This window comes from Theropithecus gelada, chromosome 4, assembly GCF_003255815.1.
Source record: "Theropithecus gelada isolate Dixy chromosome 4, Tgel_1.0, whole genome shotgun sequence".
NCBI classification, from domain to species: domain Eukaryota; kingdom Metazoa; phylum Chordata; class Mammalia; order Primates; family Cercopithecidae; genus Theropithecus; species Theropithecus gelada.
The window spans coordinates 49,591,194-49,610,461 of NC_037671.1; the positions used below are offsets into that span (position 1 = coordinate 49,591,194).

The following is a 19,268-nucleotide window of genomic DNA, read 5'->3' on the forward strand; positions in this document are numbered from 1 at the left end:
CACTGCTGAGAAAGAGAAATATAGAATCCTATGACAGGGAATTTAACAGGCGCTTCCTGGCTCAGGGAAGTTAGAGAAACATTTTGATATAGCTCTTAAGGATGGAGAGGCAGAAATTAACTCCAGGTCAGAAGCAGTGAAAGGGGGTTAGACAGAGGGAGCACCAAAGCAAAAGTGTGAAGCAGAAGGAAGCTCAGTACAGGAACTAAAAATCTTGTGGCTCTATCTCAAGATGGAACAGAGGGGCCACAGTTATATCTGAAGAGCCTCCACGTGCTGATCTTAATTCAAAATGCAATGAGAAGTCATTAAATGTTTACATGATAGGTGGGGGGAGGAGGCATATAATTGCACCTGTGAATAAAAAAGTTGTCTGCTTCAGAGCAGAGGGTGAAAGGGGTATATGGGAGAGTAGACGAGAAAACTCAGTTAGAGGGTGAAAACCAACATGGAAGGTGGTGGTGACTCGGACTAGGGTGGTGGATGTGGAAATGGAGAGAAGGTGACAGATTTGAGGGCTCAGGTTAGCTGAAGTTGGTGAACGATTACTTATGGAAGGGGAAAGAGGAAGAAATCAGTGGTTTTCAAACAGGACTTAAGCGAGCACTGGACAGAACACAGCTCTCAGGATGTCCCTTAGACTAGGGAGCAGGGGAGGTAAGCTCCAAGCCCCCCATCTCTGCCTAAACCAAGCATCTCCACTTTATCAATTTGCTAATACGGCTTTCCAAGTAAGAATTTATTTGCAAGGGGTTTATTCCTGAAACAACTGAAAATCACTGAACTAGAGGGACCTCGAAGGCCTCTTCCAATTCTGAAGTAAACAGTTAACCCAATCTGTGCTGCAAAGCTGGAGGGACCGCTCCATGGGCTCTTTTGCCTGAGCGAAACCCTGCTGAGAGGAAGACTTGGCAATATCGCTTTCTCTTTATAGAGACTCAGATGGCACCTGAGAAAAGCCATTTTCCTAAGGCCTTTTAGTCAACTTATGATCTAAAACTAGGGCTTTTCCCACTAGCCTGGTGGCAACCCTCTGATTTCTAAGAAAATTAAAACACTGTAGAAATTATTCCCAATGATGATCTGGGAGTGAAGCAATGGGAAATGGGGATGAGGTGGACCCCATTCAAAAGTGGCATTTAAGAATATAAATGCATTTTAATATAATATAATATAAGTGGCATTTTCCATATAATATGACAACAAGTTGAGACGCCACCCAAAGCTAATGCCAGGAAAACACCTGAATTAGGGGACGCAGTCATTGAAAAGTACAAGAGAGTGGGAGCCAAAAGATCTGAGGCTGAGTCCTACCTGGTCAAGATCCTTAATTCCTTCATTTGTACAGAGCTGGATAAACTAGATCGGAGGCTCACCAAAGCCTCGGGTCTCAAAGGCAGCATCAAAATTACCTGGAAAGCTTTTTAAAAAAAAATCACATCCCAGCCCCATCATCTGAGATCACTGTGGGTCTGCAATGGGGCCAGGAATTTATTTGGTTTTAGCTTTGGTTCATTTTCTTTTTAAGCTTTCCAAGTGATTCTGATGCCCATCCAAGTTGTGGACACCCTGAACTAAGGGCTCTAATCTCTGGTTCTGAGACACATTTTGGAGACAGCCCAATCACACTCTCCGTACCACTCTCTCAGCCTCTTAACCAATCTGGCACTTTTAATTGTTTTAATATTGCCCTGTATTAATTAATATTTTTATGATGAAAATAAACATTCATGTAATAATTCTAATAATTAGGAACTAAAAAGTAAAACATTTAAGTCTCTGCTCAAATGCACTCATTTCCAGAGAGACTCTGTTAATTTTGGTGCACATCTTTCCAGACCCTTTTCTGAGCATTTACACATAATACATACGTACATGCATGCATACCTTAAATTGGCTGTTCCCATTGATTTTTGTTTTGTTTTGCCTTACACTTTCAAGGGGACTGTGGATACATAGTGTTCTGTGATTTGCTTTTGTTCATCTTCTAACACTGCATCACTAAAATTTGCAAGTTGGACTAGGTTGTATTCACCTCTAACCCTCTAAGTGTTTACAATTATTTCTGTCAAGTTCCACCTTCCTCGTAAAGCCTTTAAAATTATTCCTAGACACCCAGATTCCAAGCAGATGAGTGAACTCTTCATCACATTTCCTGTTTCTGTTCATCTTATTGGTGCCTAATTATATATTGTCTTGTGATGTTTGCTGATGGCCACTTAAGTGTATATACTTATCTTCCCATAATGATTACAAGCAGCTCAAGGCCAGGAACGACCACATAGATTGCATTTCCTCCCTTGCACCACTACCTCAATAATGAAGATCATGGGAATAAGAAGCAAAGCATTCTCCAAGCCAGGGTTCAGCAAACTAAATCCCACATGCCAATTGTTCCTATAAACACGTTTATTGGAATTCAGCCATTTATGTGGGTATTGACTGTGGCTGCTTTCATGCTACAGTGGCAGAGTTGGATAGTTCCAAAAGATACCTTATGTCCTGCAAACTTAAAATATTAGACAGCCCTTTACAGAATACACTATATATACTATATGCTGGATAATATACTATCCAGCCCTTTATGGAGAAAGTCTGTCAACACCTGCACAGGGCAGTCAAAAGAAATGTCAAAAAATACAGAGAGCAGAAGCTCACTCACAGAAATCGTCAGACCTCTGAGAGTTTAGCAATGAGTACTGAGATCTTGGCTTCCTTTCTTGACACCCACTCCAACTCACACACCAAATCTCATCCTTTCATCCCCTGCTTAAAACTCTCAATCACTTCCCACATGACTCAGGATGAAAGGCAAAGTCTTTAACAAAGATAGGGCTTTCTCTGGAATGCCATCCCTGACCACCTCTCCACTAATAAAAACAAGTTTCACAAGATCCCCTCATTCCCATTTTTTCCCCCAGTATGGCTACCACAATTTTGTACTTACCCATTTTTCTGTTTAGCATGTATTCCCCTATAGATCACAAGCTCCATGTGGACAAGGATCAGGTCTATTTCATTTACTGGTGCTATCCATGCCCTCAAGGACCCGACTCATGGTAACGTCTGACAAGTGTTAGTTGAATAAATGAATGAATGGACTTACAGACCATACATAATTAGAACCAGCATATTAGAAGTGGTGGTAGAGGAAGTTGCTAAAGATGAGTGCAGGGTTTTTTTTTTGTTTTTTTTTTTTGTGACAGAGTCTTGCTCTGTCGCCAGGCTGTCTGCAACCTCCGCCTCCTGGGTTCAAGCTATTCCCCTGCCTCAGACCCCCGAGTAGCTGGGACTATAGGCGCCTGCCACCACGCCCAGCTAATTTTTTTGTATTTTAGTAGAGATGGGGTTTCCCCATGTTGGCTAGGATGGTCTCCATCTCCTGACCTCGTGATCCGCCTGCCTCAGCCTCCCGAAGTGCTGGGATTACAGGTGTGAGCCAACATGCCCAGCTGAGCGCAGGTTTAAAAGCAAGCAGGAGAAAACCCAAAGCCTCCACAATGTAGCCACAATAACTCAAGAGATAAAGCAGTCTGGCCTTATACCCTTCAGTACAAAGGCAGATACTTCATTTCATCTCCAAAGACCCTGAGGACATCACTCTGTTTTAACAGAATGACAAATGGCTTACAAGAATTACACTCTGCAGGGTACTTAAGGTGACAAGCAAATGTATCAAAGAGTTAAAACATTCCCTCCTCGTTTCTTTCTCTTTTTTTTTGAGGGGGGCCAGGGGGTCTCACTATGTTGCTCAGGCTGATCTCAAACTCCTGGCCTCAAGCATTCCTGCCACCTCAGTCCCCGAAAGTGCTGGGATTACAGGCATGAGCCACTGGACCCAGCCTCCCCTCTTATTTCTTCAAAAAAGATGATACTAACTTGGTGATTAGAATTATAAGCAGCATAATAAGATTATCCTCTGGAAGTTATCTATGCTCTGTCCTAGTTTAAACTTTAGTTATTTGGAAAATTTCATTTATCCAAGATATTTATTTCACCAACAATGGATACATGAGGTAAATATCAGTGTGCCATTCCAAACTATACAGGATTTATGAGCACTATAAAATGCCTACTGAATGACTGATTAAAAGGTAAACCCAGAACAACACAAATTTCAAAAAAGGGAGGAGGTAGCTCTAAATAACCAACTCTAAAGACTCCCTGGGTCTCAGCATACACCCTGGTGAGCCACATCACACCTCTCCTGTTGTCACTTCTATTCTAGGACACAGAGATGGGCCTGACTAAGGACAGGAAGCACCCAGATCTGCAAAGACATGTCAGAATGTTGATGCCTATTTATTTAACAATTCTTACTCCATGACTTCATCCTTCAAACAAACAAAAGATTCCTCACAACTGATGGTTACAATATATTTTTGTCATTCTTGTTCCCTATCAAACTCTAATAATTTTTAGTGGAAAATGAGCAAAGTCAAGGCAGCGATACACTTTTTTTCTATTCATAAAGGGCAGGCAGAGAGACTGCCTATGAGTTTGTTGTAGAATTTTTTTAATGCTGCATAAAACTAATATTTGGAGAGGAAACCTGTTACTGTAGAGATGATAATGCAACCAAGTTATTCCTGAGATGGTGAATCTAAAACATGATAACAGATGATCAAAAGGCAAAAAGCCAGGCAGAGCTAGACCTTTCAGAATTTCTGATCATTTTATTTTGAGCATCACATTAAATGTGTCATATCAAGACACTGGCTGCTTAGAATTCTGTAGATTTGAAGTGGGGGAAAAGGAACGCTCAAAGAGGAAGGCTTCAAGGACAGAGCTTCCACAAATCACAGACAGAACTGTTCCCAGTTATGTTATATACATTTGGTCAACTCTTGCATTTGCTACTATCCTCTCTGATTTAAAAAAAAAGTCTTCTGTTGCTAAGACAAAAGCAGGGACCGTTTTTAAAACTGGCGAACATAGAGGATGCCAAGGCTAGAATGTGCTGACTGCAGGACTGGGAGGAGGCAAGCTCAGGGGACACTGGAAAAAGGAAAAGCCATGCGAGACTTAACCCAGGTGCTGTTTTCCCTGGAACCTGCAATGCAAGAGAGTATACACTCAGCAGCACTCAGTCCTGGGGCCACAGAACCTCATCTCCTTCCGTGTCCTTAGAAATAACTATTTCTAAGACTTCTGCATACATGAAGAAGCCAAGAGTAGGCTACCCATTTATTTAGTCACTAAGTAGTAAATGAATTGGCATTCCATGCAAGACAGGAGGAAAGATGCAGAAGGAATGTTACTCTGTGCTCACTAAGGATTTAAAGAAAAGCCTATAAACCAAGGCAAAACCAATGACTCCAGCCAGTGCAGCAACTCCAGTATAAAAGCACACATAAACAAAACCTATTAATATTTTAGCCTATAGCGTGCTGAGCAGCCCAGATCTACCAGGTACTAGCTAGGTGTGATAGTGTGATCTAATAAATATATATTTGGTCTCTGTCCCTGGTTTCTGGTGCACAACTCCTAAAACCTTAAAATCTCCAGTCATAATAGTGTCTTTTGTATGCTAATGAGATGATTGGTGGCTGGGGGCTGCTAAGTAGCTTCAGGATAGGGGCTGGTCATAAGAAAGACCAAGGTATGATTGAAGAGTTGGGACTTTCAACCCCACCTCCAACCTCAGGGAAGGGGAGAAGGACTGAAGGTTGAGCTGATCACCAAAGGCTAGTGATATAATCAATCATGTCTAAGTAATGAAGTCTCCGTAAAAGCCCAAAAGGACTGGGGTTTGGAGAGCTTCTGGACAGCTGAACACCTGGAGATTCCCGGAGGATGGTGCACCCAGAGAGGGCATGGAAGCTCCATGCCCCTTCCCACACACCTTGCCCTATGCATTTCCTCCATCTGGCTGTTCATTTGTATCCTTTATTATATCCTTTATTAAGAAACTGGAGTTGGGCATGGAAGTACACGCCTGTGGTCCCAGCTACTCAGGAGGCTGAGTAAGTAGAGTGTTTCCCTGAGTTCTGTGAGCTGCTCTAGCAAATGAATCAAACCTGAGGAAGGGTTTGTGGGAACCTTGATTTACAGCTGGTCAGGCCAAAGCACAGGCAAAATAATCTGCGGCTGGTGCTTGACATCAGATGTTGGGGGCAGTCCCCCGGGACTGTGTCTTTAAACTGTGGGATCCGACCCTACCTCCAGGTAGACAGGTCAGAACTCAATTGAATTAGAGGGCACTCAGTTGGTGTCTGCTGGAGAATTTGGTGTCAAAGGTGTTGTATTGAGCCTTGTGTGCGAGTAGAAAAACACGTTGGATTTTTTTTATCCTTAATTCTGGGTGGCCTTGGCAAATGACTCACTTCTGTGTCTCTGCTTCCTCATTAGTATAAAGGAGTTAATTAGCAATACCTACTCTTCAAAGACTGTCTTGAGAATTAATTGTTAATACAGATAAAGCAGGCAAAACGTGTCTGACACATAGTAAGCATTCCATAAATGTTATTTTAATTATCCATCCCGCCAACTTAACGATGTACTATATTTTAACAATCTTTTAGTTTTTTACTTTTATTTTTCAAATTTTCTAACCAGTGATGGAAAATCCTTTCTCTTTTTACTTTTCTTTTTTTTTTTCTTTTTTTTGAGTTTTTTGAGATGGAGTCTCGCTCTGTCACCCAGGCTGGATTGCAATGGCACGATCTGGGCTCACTGCAACGTCTCCCTCCTGGATTCACGCAATTCTCCTGCCTCAGCCTCCCCAGTAGCTGGGATTACAGGCGTGTGCCACCATGCCCAGCTAATGTTTGCATTTTTAGTAGAGGTGGAACTTCACCATATTGACCAGGCTGGTCTTCAACTCCTGACCTCAAGTGATCCTCCTGCCTCGGTCTCCCAAAGTGCTGGATCACAGATGTAAGCCACTGCACCTGGCCAAGACAATCTTTTAAAACACCCCAATTAAAATGCGAGTATTCAATTCCTGAGAAGTGTATCAAAGACTTCAGATTTTTAAAAGCTATAATCCTGAAACAAACCATCCCGGACTAAGAGCAAATAACGAAACAAAAAATACAGACTGCACAGCAAAGAGTTAAAAGAGAAACATGGGTCCACTAGCATTTTCAAAACATTTACAATAAAAACTTGGTATACAGCAAATGAGAAAACACAAGAGAGCAGAAAGGATTTACTGTTAATAAGTACTTTAGATAACTGGACCAGAATTTAAGTAAGCATGTCCCACAGTGAGTTTCCCTGACCTAGTCCCATGAGATATTAATGATTCTACGGTCTTTAAAAAGAGTGAGCATGGGAGGGCAAGGGGAGAGGATCGCTTTAACCCAGGAGCTTGAGACCAGTCTGGCAACACAGGGAGACCCCATCACTACAAAAAATTAAAAAAAAAAAAAAAAAAAAGCCAGGTATGGTGGTGTTCCAGCTACTCAGGAAGCTGAGTGAGGTAGGAGGATCACTTGAGCCCAGGAGGTTGAGGCTACAGTGAGCTGTGATCACACCACTGAACTCCAGCCTGGGTGACAGAGCAAGACCCTGTCCCAAATTAAAATAAATAAATAAACATTTAAAAAGAGTGAGTAAGCTCCAGTACCTGCCTGTTTCTGCTCACAAGCTAAGATGGGTTTTTACATTTTAAATAGTTTCTTTAAAAAATCAAACAAATAATCATATTTTGTGACATATAACAATGATATGACAATCAAATTGTAGTGTCCACAAATAAAGCTATATTGGAACACAGCCACACCCAATCTCTTAGGTATTGCCTAGGGCTGCTCTCAGCATTCAAACACAGAATTAAGTAGTTAAAGCAATAACAATACTCACATGGCCCATTAAAGCTGCACATATATACTATCTGGTCCTTCACAGACAAAGTTTACCAGCCCCTGGCCTAAAACTTTAGAAAGTGCTCCTGATTAGAGCCTTCTCTCAGAAAGGCACAATTAATATTAACCTATTGACGGCTCCAGCAGGCCCTGCAGGAGAGCTGCCAGAAATGGTGACTTAGTTGAACCTAGCACTCCCTAAACATATTTGACCACAAAACCCTTTCCTCATACAATGAGTATTACTGTCTTGCAGAACATACTAATGTAGTTCTTACCACAAATATGACACTAAAGTCCGAAAAGTCAACAAACCCAACGTTTAAAACATCACATAGAAAATTCAAAGTTATCAGAATAGTTCATTGCACCTGCAAAGAGATCAATTTCTGTTAAAATGAACAGCACCAACAAAATGAAAATATTCTCAGACACAAAGTATTTTCAGACACAAACAAAGAAAAAGGTTTAAAAATATAAATCTCAGCTGGGTGCGGTGGCTCACACCTGTAATCCCAGCACTTTGGGAGGCTGAGGCAGGAGGATCACTTGAGGTCAGGAGTTTGAGACCAGCCAACATGGTCAATATGGTGAAACCCCGCCTCTACCAAAAATACAAAAATTAGTCAGGCAGGGCGGTGCATGCTGTAATCTCAGCTACTCAGGAGGCTGAGGCAGGAAAATCGCTTGAACCCGGGAGGAAAAGGTTGCAGTGAGCCAAGATCGTGCCACCTGCACTCCAGCCTGGGGGACAGAATAAGACTCTGTCTCAAAAGTAAAAACATAAATCTCAACTTTTATGTTATTAAATATAATAATATTAAAAGTAGAATGTAAAAATATGACATACACTGCTAATAAAAGCTTATAAAACTAAAAATGTATATAAATAATTCATGCAAATGTGGCTAACATAACTCCTACTCAATAGTTACGACAGAGGGCTACATGAGTACATAATTACAAAGATGATCATCCTATGGATAAATGTCTGATATCCCTAGGAGCTATTGAAATTCAAATTTGCACAACCAAGGACCCTCACATATCTATAATTAAAGCAGCATAAATAAATTATAGTTATAAACTCCAATACTGGCAGTCTTGTGGGCTAGAAAGCACATTTATAGGTGGCTGGTGGCATTCTAAATTAATTCAGTTCTTCTGGACTACAGTCTGGCAATGTGCAGCAAAAGCCATAAAACTGTTCATTCATTTCCTTTGACCCAGCAATTCCACTTTGAGGAACACACTTTGGGGAAAAACCAAAAAGGAAAAAGAGCCATTGGTTTATACAGAGACAACTTCATTAGTGCTGCTTGCAGTGGAAGACCAAAGAGACAGCAAGCCAAGCATCCAACAACCGTAGAATGGCTCAACACAGTGCCAAGTGGAGGGGATAGAGCTATTAAAAAGTGGCAGCCATAAAGGCTTGAAATGAGTGAATCACAGGCACCTCAAACTTATTCAATATGCATCCAAACTTAAGGCCTCTCAGTTTCACCCACTGCTCCCCAAGCCTTCCCTTTCAAAGTAATCAGACCACCATAGACTGCTCAGTGTGGGAACCTAGGAATCAGCCTTGATCACTGCTTTGTTTCAATATCACCTGCTCCTTCCTATCTCGCCATCAGCAAATCTCTCCAAAATTTCTATCTAGTAATCCCCATCTTCATTGTCACTGCCCCAGCACCATCATCTGTGCCCTGAATTACTGTAAAAGGTGCTAACTGGCCTCCAGCTTCTATGCTCCCCTTCTCTAATTCATTCTCCACAGAGCTGCCAGTGAGTTTTTTTTTTTTTTTTTTTATTGCATTCAAGTCATATTATTACCCTGCTTCCCACTGCACTGAGTGATGTCCTGATCCCTTAAAGGATCTTGTATGATTTTGCCTCTGCCTGCCTTTTCAAGCTCGAGCCATTGTCCCCATTCACTGAGCACCAACCACCGTAAATCTTCTTTCTATCCTCCGAACATGTAGGCTCTTTCCTCCCTCTGGGCCATCCCACATACCGTCCTTCCTCCTGACATATTCTTCCTTCTGTTCTTTAAATGGCTGGTTCTTATTAAGCATCACCGCTCTTATGGCATCCAAGAAGAAAGCCTATGAATAGCCTTTCACTATCATATACCCAAAGTCTAGCAATGCCTGACATTTAATAGATGCCCCATAAATTTTATTAAATGGATAAAATATAAATATCTCTCTCTAAGATAACAGAATATATCTACACTAAGAAAAGTAGAACACAAGCAGGTACATACACATTAGTTTTAACTATACATAAATACTGTAAACAAAGGGAATTGAATTGAAATGACACATAAAGAGAATTCTACATCCAGTAGGTTCTTCTAGTCTGCCAACTTACATAAGTTTAAATTGTTCTTTCTTAATAAGTCAACTATTCTTCAGTTGTAGTTCAAAGGACTGAGATGTAACTCTAGCTCCAACTAACCTCTAACTTGTCTAGAATGAATGAACAGTTAGTTTAAATCAAAATCCTTCTGAAAGTCATTAATCATTTATTGCTTAACTGCTATGTGTCAGGACATTGAGCCAGAAACACAAAGATGAAGAGCATATTGTCTTTGAGAAGCTGAAAAACAGTATTAGCCCTGAGCTTTTCAAATGAGGAAACACACACAAACCTTGCCTATTTTGTTATTTTTCCTTGACCAGGTCAGCAAAGTTTAAACCCAAGAGGAGAGTGGAGTCATGGACTTCTACACATAAAGGAACAGCAAAGATTGAATCATGATATAGTTAGGATGTACGTCCTCTCCAAATCTCATGTTGACATGTGATCCCCAATGTTGGAGGGAGTCTTACGGCAGATGTTTGGGTCATGAGGTGGATCTGTCATGAATGGCTTAGCATTGTCCCATTGGTGATAACTGAGTCCTCTTAATTCCTACCAGACCTGGTTGTTTAAAGAGCCTGTACTTCCTTCCCTCTCTCCTGCTCCCTCTCTCACCATGTGACACACCAGCCGCCCTTCCCTTCTGCCATGAGGTCTTACCAGAAGCCAACCAGATGCTAACTCCATGCTTCTTGTACAGCCTGCAGAACCATGAGTGAAATAAACCTCTTTTCTTTATAAATGACCCAGTCTTGGGTATTCCTTTATAGCATCACAAAATGGATTAACAAAAATATCCAGCTAAATTATTCTGGGGACCTGTTACCATTTGCCTTGGAATCTCTTTCTTCCTTCCCAACACTCCTACCTCTCCTCATCCTGGGTAAGCTGACCTGGCCGTATATAGGATGAAGTCAAACAATGGTCTTGTCCCAAAGGTTATTTGGGAGACCAGAATTCCAACCTGTTTTCCAGGACAAATGATTAAATGATTTCCTCCCACCCTTTGCCTTTTCCTAGTTTACACAGTCTCTACAACCTACAAAGCGATGTTTAAAAGCTTACTTAAGCGAGTGCTACCAGTCAGTATGATAAGCCACACACAAACACATGACCTCTGACCCCCCTCAAACCATGGAGTTAAACTGGTTTCCAAGAGACCTGAAATGAAAAGTGAAAAAAGGAAATACTAATAACAGATGGCACAAGCCCGTGCACTTATCCTATACAAATAACTAGGCTGGCAGCAAAGAAAACCCTAAAAGGTCCTCAAGTTCTCAGGATAAGTGAGTTGAAACTACATTGCTAAGCAGAACCCATGTCACACCGTTACTCACTAAACAAATATTTTTCAAAATGACCCAAGTAGCAGGAAAGCAAAGCATTCATTCCCTATTTATAACATTTCAATTTACAGGAGTGTCTTTCCATCTTAGCCATGGCACCATTGCCCGTCAGAGTCACACCATAGGAAAATGCTGGAAAAAGCTTACCAATGACTGCATACCCTCCCCTTTCAATCGTTGCTCTCACTTTATGACCAGCAGTTTTAGTTAAACTTCCAAGTACCATCACGGAGCAGAATTGCTCATTGAATTTCTGGAAAGAGAATGTTCAACTCTAGAGTAAAGTCATTCTCTTTACAGAAAACAAAATTCTGGTAAATTAAGGTGACCTCTCTCTCCTACCAACAACTTTCAGAAAAAGCAGTGTGCACAAAGCCACATTGACCTAGATTTAAATCCTGTCTCCAGCAGTTGCCAACTGCAGGACCATAAGATTTTTCAAACTCCATTCGCTTATCTATAAAATGGGGCTAATGCTACTACCTCATAGACTTGTCAGATGTATTGAGATCATTTGTAGAAAGTATTCAACACAATGTCAAAGATAAGTACTCAATAAATAAGTGATAGCAATATCAATGATTAATATTAACACCCACTTGCTTATTCCTCCCCCTCTGGGCTCTCAGAGCTGAAGCCCTATTGAATCCACAGCTGCTCTCATTTGATTCCAGAACTCATGGACTCACTCCTCTCCTCTCTCCTAAATCCATTAAGCTCATGCTCCTTTTCCCAAAACGGATAGATTTGCAAGGGAGCCAAGCAACAGAGCCACACAGCAGTACTGAGAGCAGCAGAACAAATAGAAAAGTATACAAAGATTAGATAATGAGCCTTGCTATGACTTAGCTTACTAAGTGCCCCCCCTTACTTTTCTTGTTTTTATTTTTGTTTAGCAAAGTCTTAGGTATAATTTTTAAATATGAAGCCACAGGGCAACGTCCTGATCCCCACCCACACCCTGCTCAGCCCCACACCTGCCTGAGATCTCTCTGAGCGCAACTTTCCCACCACCACACACATCTGTCATCTCGAAGCCAGGATAAATCTTCTGGTGGCTTTTAACACCTCTCAAGAACACTGAGATTGCTATTGCCCACTGATCTCACTGAGATCACTATTGCTCACTATTGCTTTGAGTCAGCAGCCTAAATATCAGTGAACCCCACCTCTGGATAGTCCTCAGTCCTGCCTGTACTCACTGATATCTGCCAGGTTCCTCCCAGGTTATAACCTCTGCCCAAGCTCCTCCCCTCTTGGATTCAGGCTAGAAATGAAGGTGGTAAGAAAGCCAGGTGGCAGCGTGCAAGCCAATTTAGGATTCCTATTTTATTTTTTGGTATTTGACAAACACAAACACTGGGGCAAGGCCAGTATTTATTCATGATCTCGCCCCTATCCTAAATAATCAAAGCTCAGCAGCTGTTGCTGCTACAGCCACAAAACCCAGCCTTCTGCTAATGCTAAATGAGGATCCAACTTTGGGGACCAAATTGATTCCTATTATGGCTCCTATTGTCATTCTGTCAAACAGACATATCTTTGTCTAATGGTCCACACTGAGTCAGCTCCAAGTGATCACTGGACACAAGCCCAAAGCTCGGAGATAACCTGGGCTCTTCCTGTCACAGAAGAGAAGCACCTGAGTTTGCCAAGAAGTTGCTGATGACCTGGTATCACCGGAATTTGCCAGGCCTGCTTGGGGAAAGAAAGCCAACAGAATATTATTGCTTACTGGAAAATAAGCATGAGGAAAAGTCACTCAATTCATACCAGCCCCTGAATAGTAATGGTCTGATAATGCACCTGACCATTTTGTGTCACCAAAAACCAAACCAAAAAAAAAAAAAAGATGTTTATTTAAGGCAATTAGAGTTTACATGCTTTATGAAGGACCAGCAGAGCACAAAATTAATTTGTAAACTGTCTATGCAGCCTCCAAAGAGGCTTCACCTCTCATCTTCGTGGATATAGTTGCCTGCAAAGTTAAAGTGTGATGTCTCCATATTCTGGTCTATAATGCAGAAAGGACAAAGACCATCTGCCAGAGCCAGCCCAGAAGCTCACACCTATTTGTTCCGACCCAATGAGAGCATACCTGGAGAAAAGGACTGTCTGCAAACTGCCCCAGAAAATAGAGCATTAACTGTGCATACCATATCCTGCTTGATAGACTTTGTCAACATTTAGCCACACTAAAACATGTCAAGCAGGCATTAGGTGGATATATGCCTTTTCAAGTCTCCCTTTTTTTCCTTCCCACCTTAAGGTAGTCCTTAAATCCCATTTACAAGGAACTTTTTTTATTGCTGATTTGATTTACTTGTGTAGTTTATTTACACTAGAGGTTTGCTTGTTTTGGACTAGACTTGAAGAAGATTCAAACACATGTCTTCAGAAACAGTTCAGATGAGAGAGCTCAACTCCGTTATACACATTTTGAATGTGATGATAACCCATGGGGTCAGTCAGGACTCCTGCATTCCAGGACAGGTTTTGCACTCCCCATTCCTCTGATTAGAAGTTGCTTTCTCTACCGAGGCTAATGTATGTCATTCTCAGATTTGAAAGTGTTTTTTTTTTTTTTTTTTTTCTCTGATTCTCAGACCAACAGCCAAAGTTACTTCAGGTATTTTAAAGATTTTAACATCAATCATATTTTGTGTATTACGGTAAGTATAGTACCTTCATCCACTGATTCCATATGAGCGAGTAAAACCCAACCAGCACTGGTGATGGCCATGTTCATTTTATATAGCATATATATTGTACCTTCATGGCAAGATCCAAACCCCAGTTCATCCCTGGGTTCCCACTGCCCAGGATAGTGCCTCGCTTAGAAAGGGTGCTCCATGCAGGTTCATTTGTAAACATGAAAAATGAGTCACTTTCCCAATAGAGTATTTTTTTTTCTCTCAACCAAAAAATATAGGGTGTTAAATCAGTATTTTTTATGCTCCCTTCCAGCTTTCTCATTCTAGGATTGTAGAGCTAAGATATATAGGAGGGAGAACATCTTTTGGATATAATATCAGCTCTAATTTAAAGTTCTGCTTGAATTTGCCACCAAGTCTTGACGTGATTCAGAACTTCAGCCCCCACCAGACCACTCCACGCCTGCCCAAACAGCCAAAGTGAATTGCCAATGTGCCAGGTAATGTACTTTGATAAATGAAGATCAGGAAGTAGCACTAAGCTACATGTCTAGTTTCAGTAACAGAAAAACACTATTACTTGGCACTTTCTAGGCAAACACACAGCTGGACAGGCTATAACAGCAAATAGCCCTCTATCTGGAATTCATAATGCTTGCAAAAGAGTGTTTTCTAAAGCTTCACACCTGATACCCTTACCAGTTATGGCTCCCTTCTCTTCTGACTGCCTCACTGGGAACATCCTATCTATGCAGTTAAAGCAAGCTCCCTGAGGGCAAGAGGCGTCTCTGACTATGTATTGTCATGCTGGGCAAGCCATTCTAGAGTATTCCTTATCAGTGGAACAAACCTAAAGGTCTTGTCTCTGCCTTACAGAGATATGATATAGCAAGGGTGAGTGTCTCAGGCAAGAAAGTACAATTGGTAAAGTCAAGATGGTGGAAGGTAATCTTAGATTCTGAAGACAAAGCACGTCCATGCACATTAGACTTACTGGGTGTTGAGCAACAAGAATGTTTTGTCCACCTGAGCCCCAGACTTTTGAACCCAGCTCTTGTCTTTCAGTGTATGTTTTACTTCCTATTATCATGCAGACACTCATCAGAAGTAGAAGTGCAAGCAGCAAGAATACTTCCTTCCAAAAGCATTCCTGTAATTCTCATTCACGTTCTGTAATGAACCAAACCGCCATCTTAACTGTTCCCCAACAACAACTTCTCTGTTGTTACATTTTATTACCAAGCAATTTGGACTTGTGAAACACGCAGTGTAGCACAGGGCTAAAAGAGGACATGAGCTGAAGAGCCGGGCAGTCCTGAGTTCTGGCCCCAGCAATATCACGTGCAAGCTGTGTGGCCTGGGACAAACCAATGAAATTTCGGGAGCTTCCATTTTCTCAACTATAAAATAGAGATAATATCACCTGCTTCACAAAGGTGCTATGAATAAGTGAGATATCATATACAAAGCACCTGGCATGTAGCAATTGCTCACTCTATACATATACAATTGCTATATATGTGTGTTTATATATTATGTCATATTGTGTGCATATATATTTGTATTTTTATAAGCTTATAGTAAGCTATCTTTCATGCGGTTAGCCAGTCATGACAAACAAAAAGTCGCAACACAAAAATGACGACAATAAATATTGCCACACAAAAAGGGAGATATTTGAAAGAAGAGCGTTAGAAGACATAATAAACAGAACACTTTATTTGGATTATTACTTTTTTAATCTAACTGCAATATGTGGGCATGCCACTAACTTGCCCACCTCCCCCAGTAGTGTTCTGAGTACCCTGCCACGTGTACCCAGGCTCCAGTACCTGGTGTCCATCATGTTCACATGGCCAATGATCCCAATGGGATAAATACTCCTTGGAACAGTATCATGAGATCATCATTTTACACATTAACAAAGCCTGTCCTGTGGACTTGGGCATGCAGAGTAAGAATGTGAAAGACAAAAGGCATTTCCTCCCCACCCTGGATGGGGATTATAACATAGTCTCTGCTGATTCCTGGCACACCCTCCAGTCACCCTTCAGGATGAAGGGCTCAACCTCATGCCATTCTATGAATTTAACTGAAGTCTTTTTAGCATAGCTAGCAGAAGAATAAGGAATCCTGTATTGGTTATCATCTTGAGACTGCTCCTAATCCCCGTTAGAAATTTTATTTTTTTCAAAGCAGCCAAACTTAAATTGTCAGGTCTTCAGTTGCAAATCTAGTGCACAATTTTTAGGATAGGTTGAGTTTGATGACTTATTTTTTATTTTGGTTTTTGAGACAGGATCTCACTTTGTCACTCAGGCTGGAGTGCCATGGCATGATCGCAGCTCACTGCAGCCTCAACATCCTGGGTTCAAGCCATCCTCCCACCTCAGCCTCCTGAGAAGCTGGGCATACAGGGGTACACCACTACCACACCCACCTGATTTCTTGTAGAGATGGGGTCTCACTATGTTGCCCAGGCAAATCTCGAACTCCTGAACTCAAGCAATCCTCCCACCTTGGCCTCCCAAAATGCTGGGGTTACAGGCATGAGCCAGGGCGCCTAGCCTGATGATTCAAAAAAAGGAGCTGGACCCTTTCTCAGTTAAAGCAACCTACCGTTTGATTACATCAAGATCTTTGTTTAATTACCTACCTCATGCTAAAAGGTAAAATAAATGGAGTATTGCACAATGACTTAAGATTTAATCTGGGAATGGACTCTATGAGGCATATAATAATCAGATGTGTTGGAAGCACCTGAAACATAGTAGTGGATAGCAGTGGATCTACGGCCGTGAAAAACGAACCGATGATAATTCTCACTCCACTGAACTAGGATCAGTGTTCCCATGGACCTAGATGTGTTTCTCTCCACACCAAGACTGTCAATTCAGGTTCATTGTCCCAAGAGACTCCCCCACTACTGCTTACCATCCACCACACTTGTTTCAAAGATATAAACCTTGGCCATGCCATTAATAAATGGGCAGAAAAGAGTTTCTGAAGGGAGACTGTGACTTGCTTCATTATAAATGCTAACAGTAACAAACTTTTCTTTAGTCTCTCTCTTCCTCTTAAAACACACACACAAGGAACCAGAGTGTCTGTAGGATGAATTCCCAGGCCATAGCAACTGCAATGCCCTGAGATCTAAGCAGTTCTTGGCTGGCCAGGCGTTAAGCCCTTTTGGGGAAGGAGACAGCAAGCCTGCTTTTCCCTTACACAGCCCTGCCATGAAAACAAGCTCTTGTTTTTTGTTTTTGTTTGGTTTTTACCTAAGAATCTCCATCCTTCCTGCAGGGATAAAAGATAGGCAAGGGAAGCTCAAGGGTTTGATCTCAAATTTTCTTCCATCTAACTTGCCCCTTCACCCCAATAGTTGGAAATAGTGGGAGGGAATTTGGGGGAAGTGAGGGTAAGTTTTTGGTCAAGATGATTGACCCGAGATGTGGATGCAGCTTGGGCGATGAGGAAGACTGCACCACCCTGCAGGGTCACCTGCCTAGCCACAGGTAAACGAGGGATCGGAAAGACCGCAGAAAATTCATCTTCCTTTACACACATCTCCTTCCCCCTCCCCCCATTCGAGTGCCAGCGCGCTGGCTGGCTGGAAGCCGGCGCTTTGGAGGCGCCGGAGAGTGGGTCTAAGGGTGACATTTCGGCAGGCAGAACCTGAGACCCCACCCAAGCCGAGAGGGTAAAGGGATGGAGGCGGGGGCTGCTTGCGCTCTGCTCGGGAATGCACCGCGAGGCAGCACCCGGAGGTCTCCGGTGTCCGGCGCGCACCGGTACCACTCTCTTCCACTGCGGTAGCATCCCGACATGACATTGCAGCTGCAACAAAGCGCCGGGCTCGGCCGGCCCTCGGAGCCCCACACCGCGGCCCCGGCCCCACACCACGCAGAGGGGCAGTGGCCAATGGGTGGAGGGCTGTGGCTGCGGGCGTGGGGAGCTCGAGGTAGGCCGAGTAGGGGGAAAAGCCCTCAAATGCGCAGAAGCCTGGCGGCCACCTCTAGCGCCTCCTCCAGCAAAGCCAGACTGCAAGGAAAACAATTCGTCTTCATTCCCCAGCCCCGGCTGAGCCCTGTGATTCCCCTAAATAACCTAGTCGAGGCCCTCCGGTGTGTTGCCTTCCCTTGCAAACCCCTCAGTGCCCGTAACCCAGTCGGCCGGGCCCCGCGCCTCCCGAAGCCCCGGCTCGGAGATCCGCCCGGCTCCCGGAGAGCGGTTCCTTCTGCTCCGGCGCCGCCGCCACCCCTGGTCCCCGCAAGCGCTCACCAGCAGAAGGGAGCCCGCGATCATCGTGGCTCTGGCTTGGCGGGCGATGCGGCTGCAGGAGGCGAGGGCGGTGCTGCTGGTCGCAGAGGTCCCCATGGCTGAGCTGGGGACTCGCAGGGGCGCCCGGGGCGCGCGGCCCCACGGCAGCTGGAATCGGCGGCTGCTTCTGCCCAGCGCCGCATCCACCGCCGCCTCCCGGGCCGGGAGCCCATCTACCTCCAACACCCCATGTGCACTGCTGCAGCCGGGCAGAGGAGGGAGGCGGCAAGGGAGGCTCTAGGGGCGCTCAGCACCTGCCCAGCGGCGCGGCCGCCCAGGCTGGGAGAAGCCGCCGCGACTGCAGCCCGCGCCTCCGGGTGCTCTCCTCCGACAGCGGCTGCGGAGAACCAGGGAGGAGGGCTGGGCGCGAGAGATCAAAGAAACAACTTCCCATAGCGAAGCTTCCAGCCACTGCCAACCACCCTCCTCCGCTGCCCAGACTGGCCGGCGAGGACTGAGTCGGTGGCCACCGGGCGCAGGGACACACGTGGTGGCGCCGAAGGGGCGGGGGAGCGGCCCTTTGTGATGTCACCCGGGAGGAGGCCGGGCTCTTTGTGCGGTTGGAAAGAGGAAGGCGTTCCAGGTACAGCGGGGAGGGAGAGGGTGCCCCTTGGCGTTCGCTGAGGGAATTGCACTCTCCTGTTGGCCCAGGGAAAGCGCTGAGACAGCATTACACCCCTAGTCTAACTTTACTTCTTTTTTCCAAGATAATTCCAACTAAATTATTTCAGCTGCAGACGCCTTTCCATTGTTTCGGACACGATGACTAAATC

The 19,268-nt window shown here is 43.6% G+C and overlaps 1 protein-coding gene across 1 annotated transcript in view; it reads right to left on the reverse strand.

The window, feature by feature from the left end:
- TNFRSF21 (TNF receptor superfamily member 21) overlaps positions 1-19,045 on the reverse strand; it is a 73,509-nt gene extending 54,464 nt beyond the window's left edge. The window contains exons 1-2 of the mRNA XM_025383636.1: positions 18,834-19,045; positions 18,457-18,774 (exon numbers count right to left, since the gene is read on the reverse strand). Of these exons, the coding sequence (XP_025239421.1) occupies positions 18,457-18,552 (96 nt within the window). The 5' untranslated portion in view covers positions 18,553-18,774; positions 18,834-19,045. The remainder of the gene's footprint in view (positions 1-18,456; positions 18,775-18,833) is intronic.
- Between the last annotated feature and the right edge of the window lie 223 nt (positions 19,046-19,268).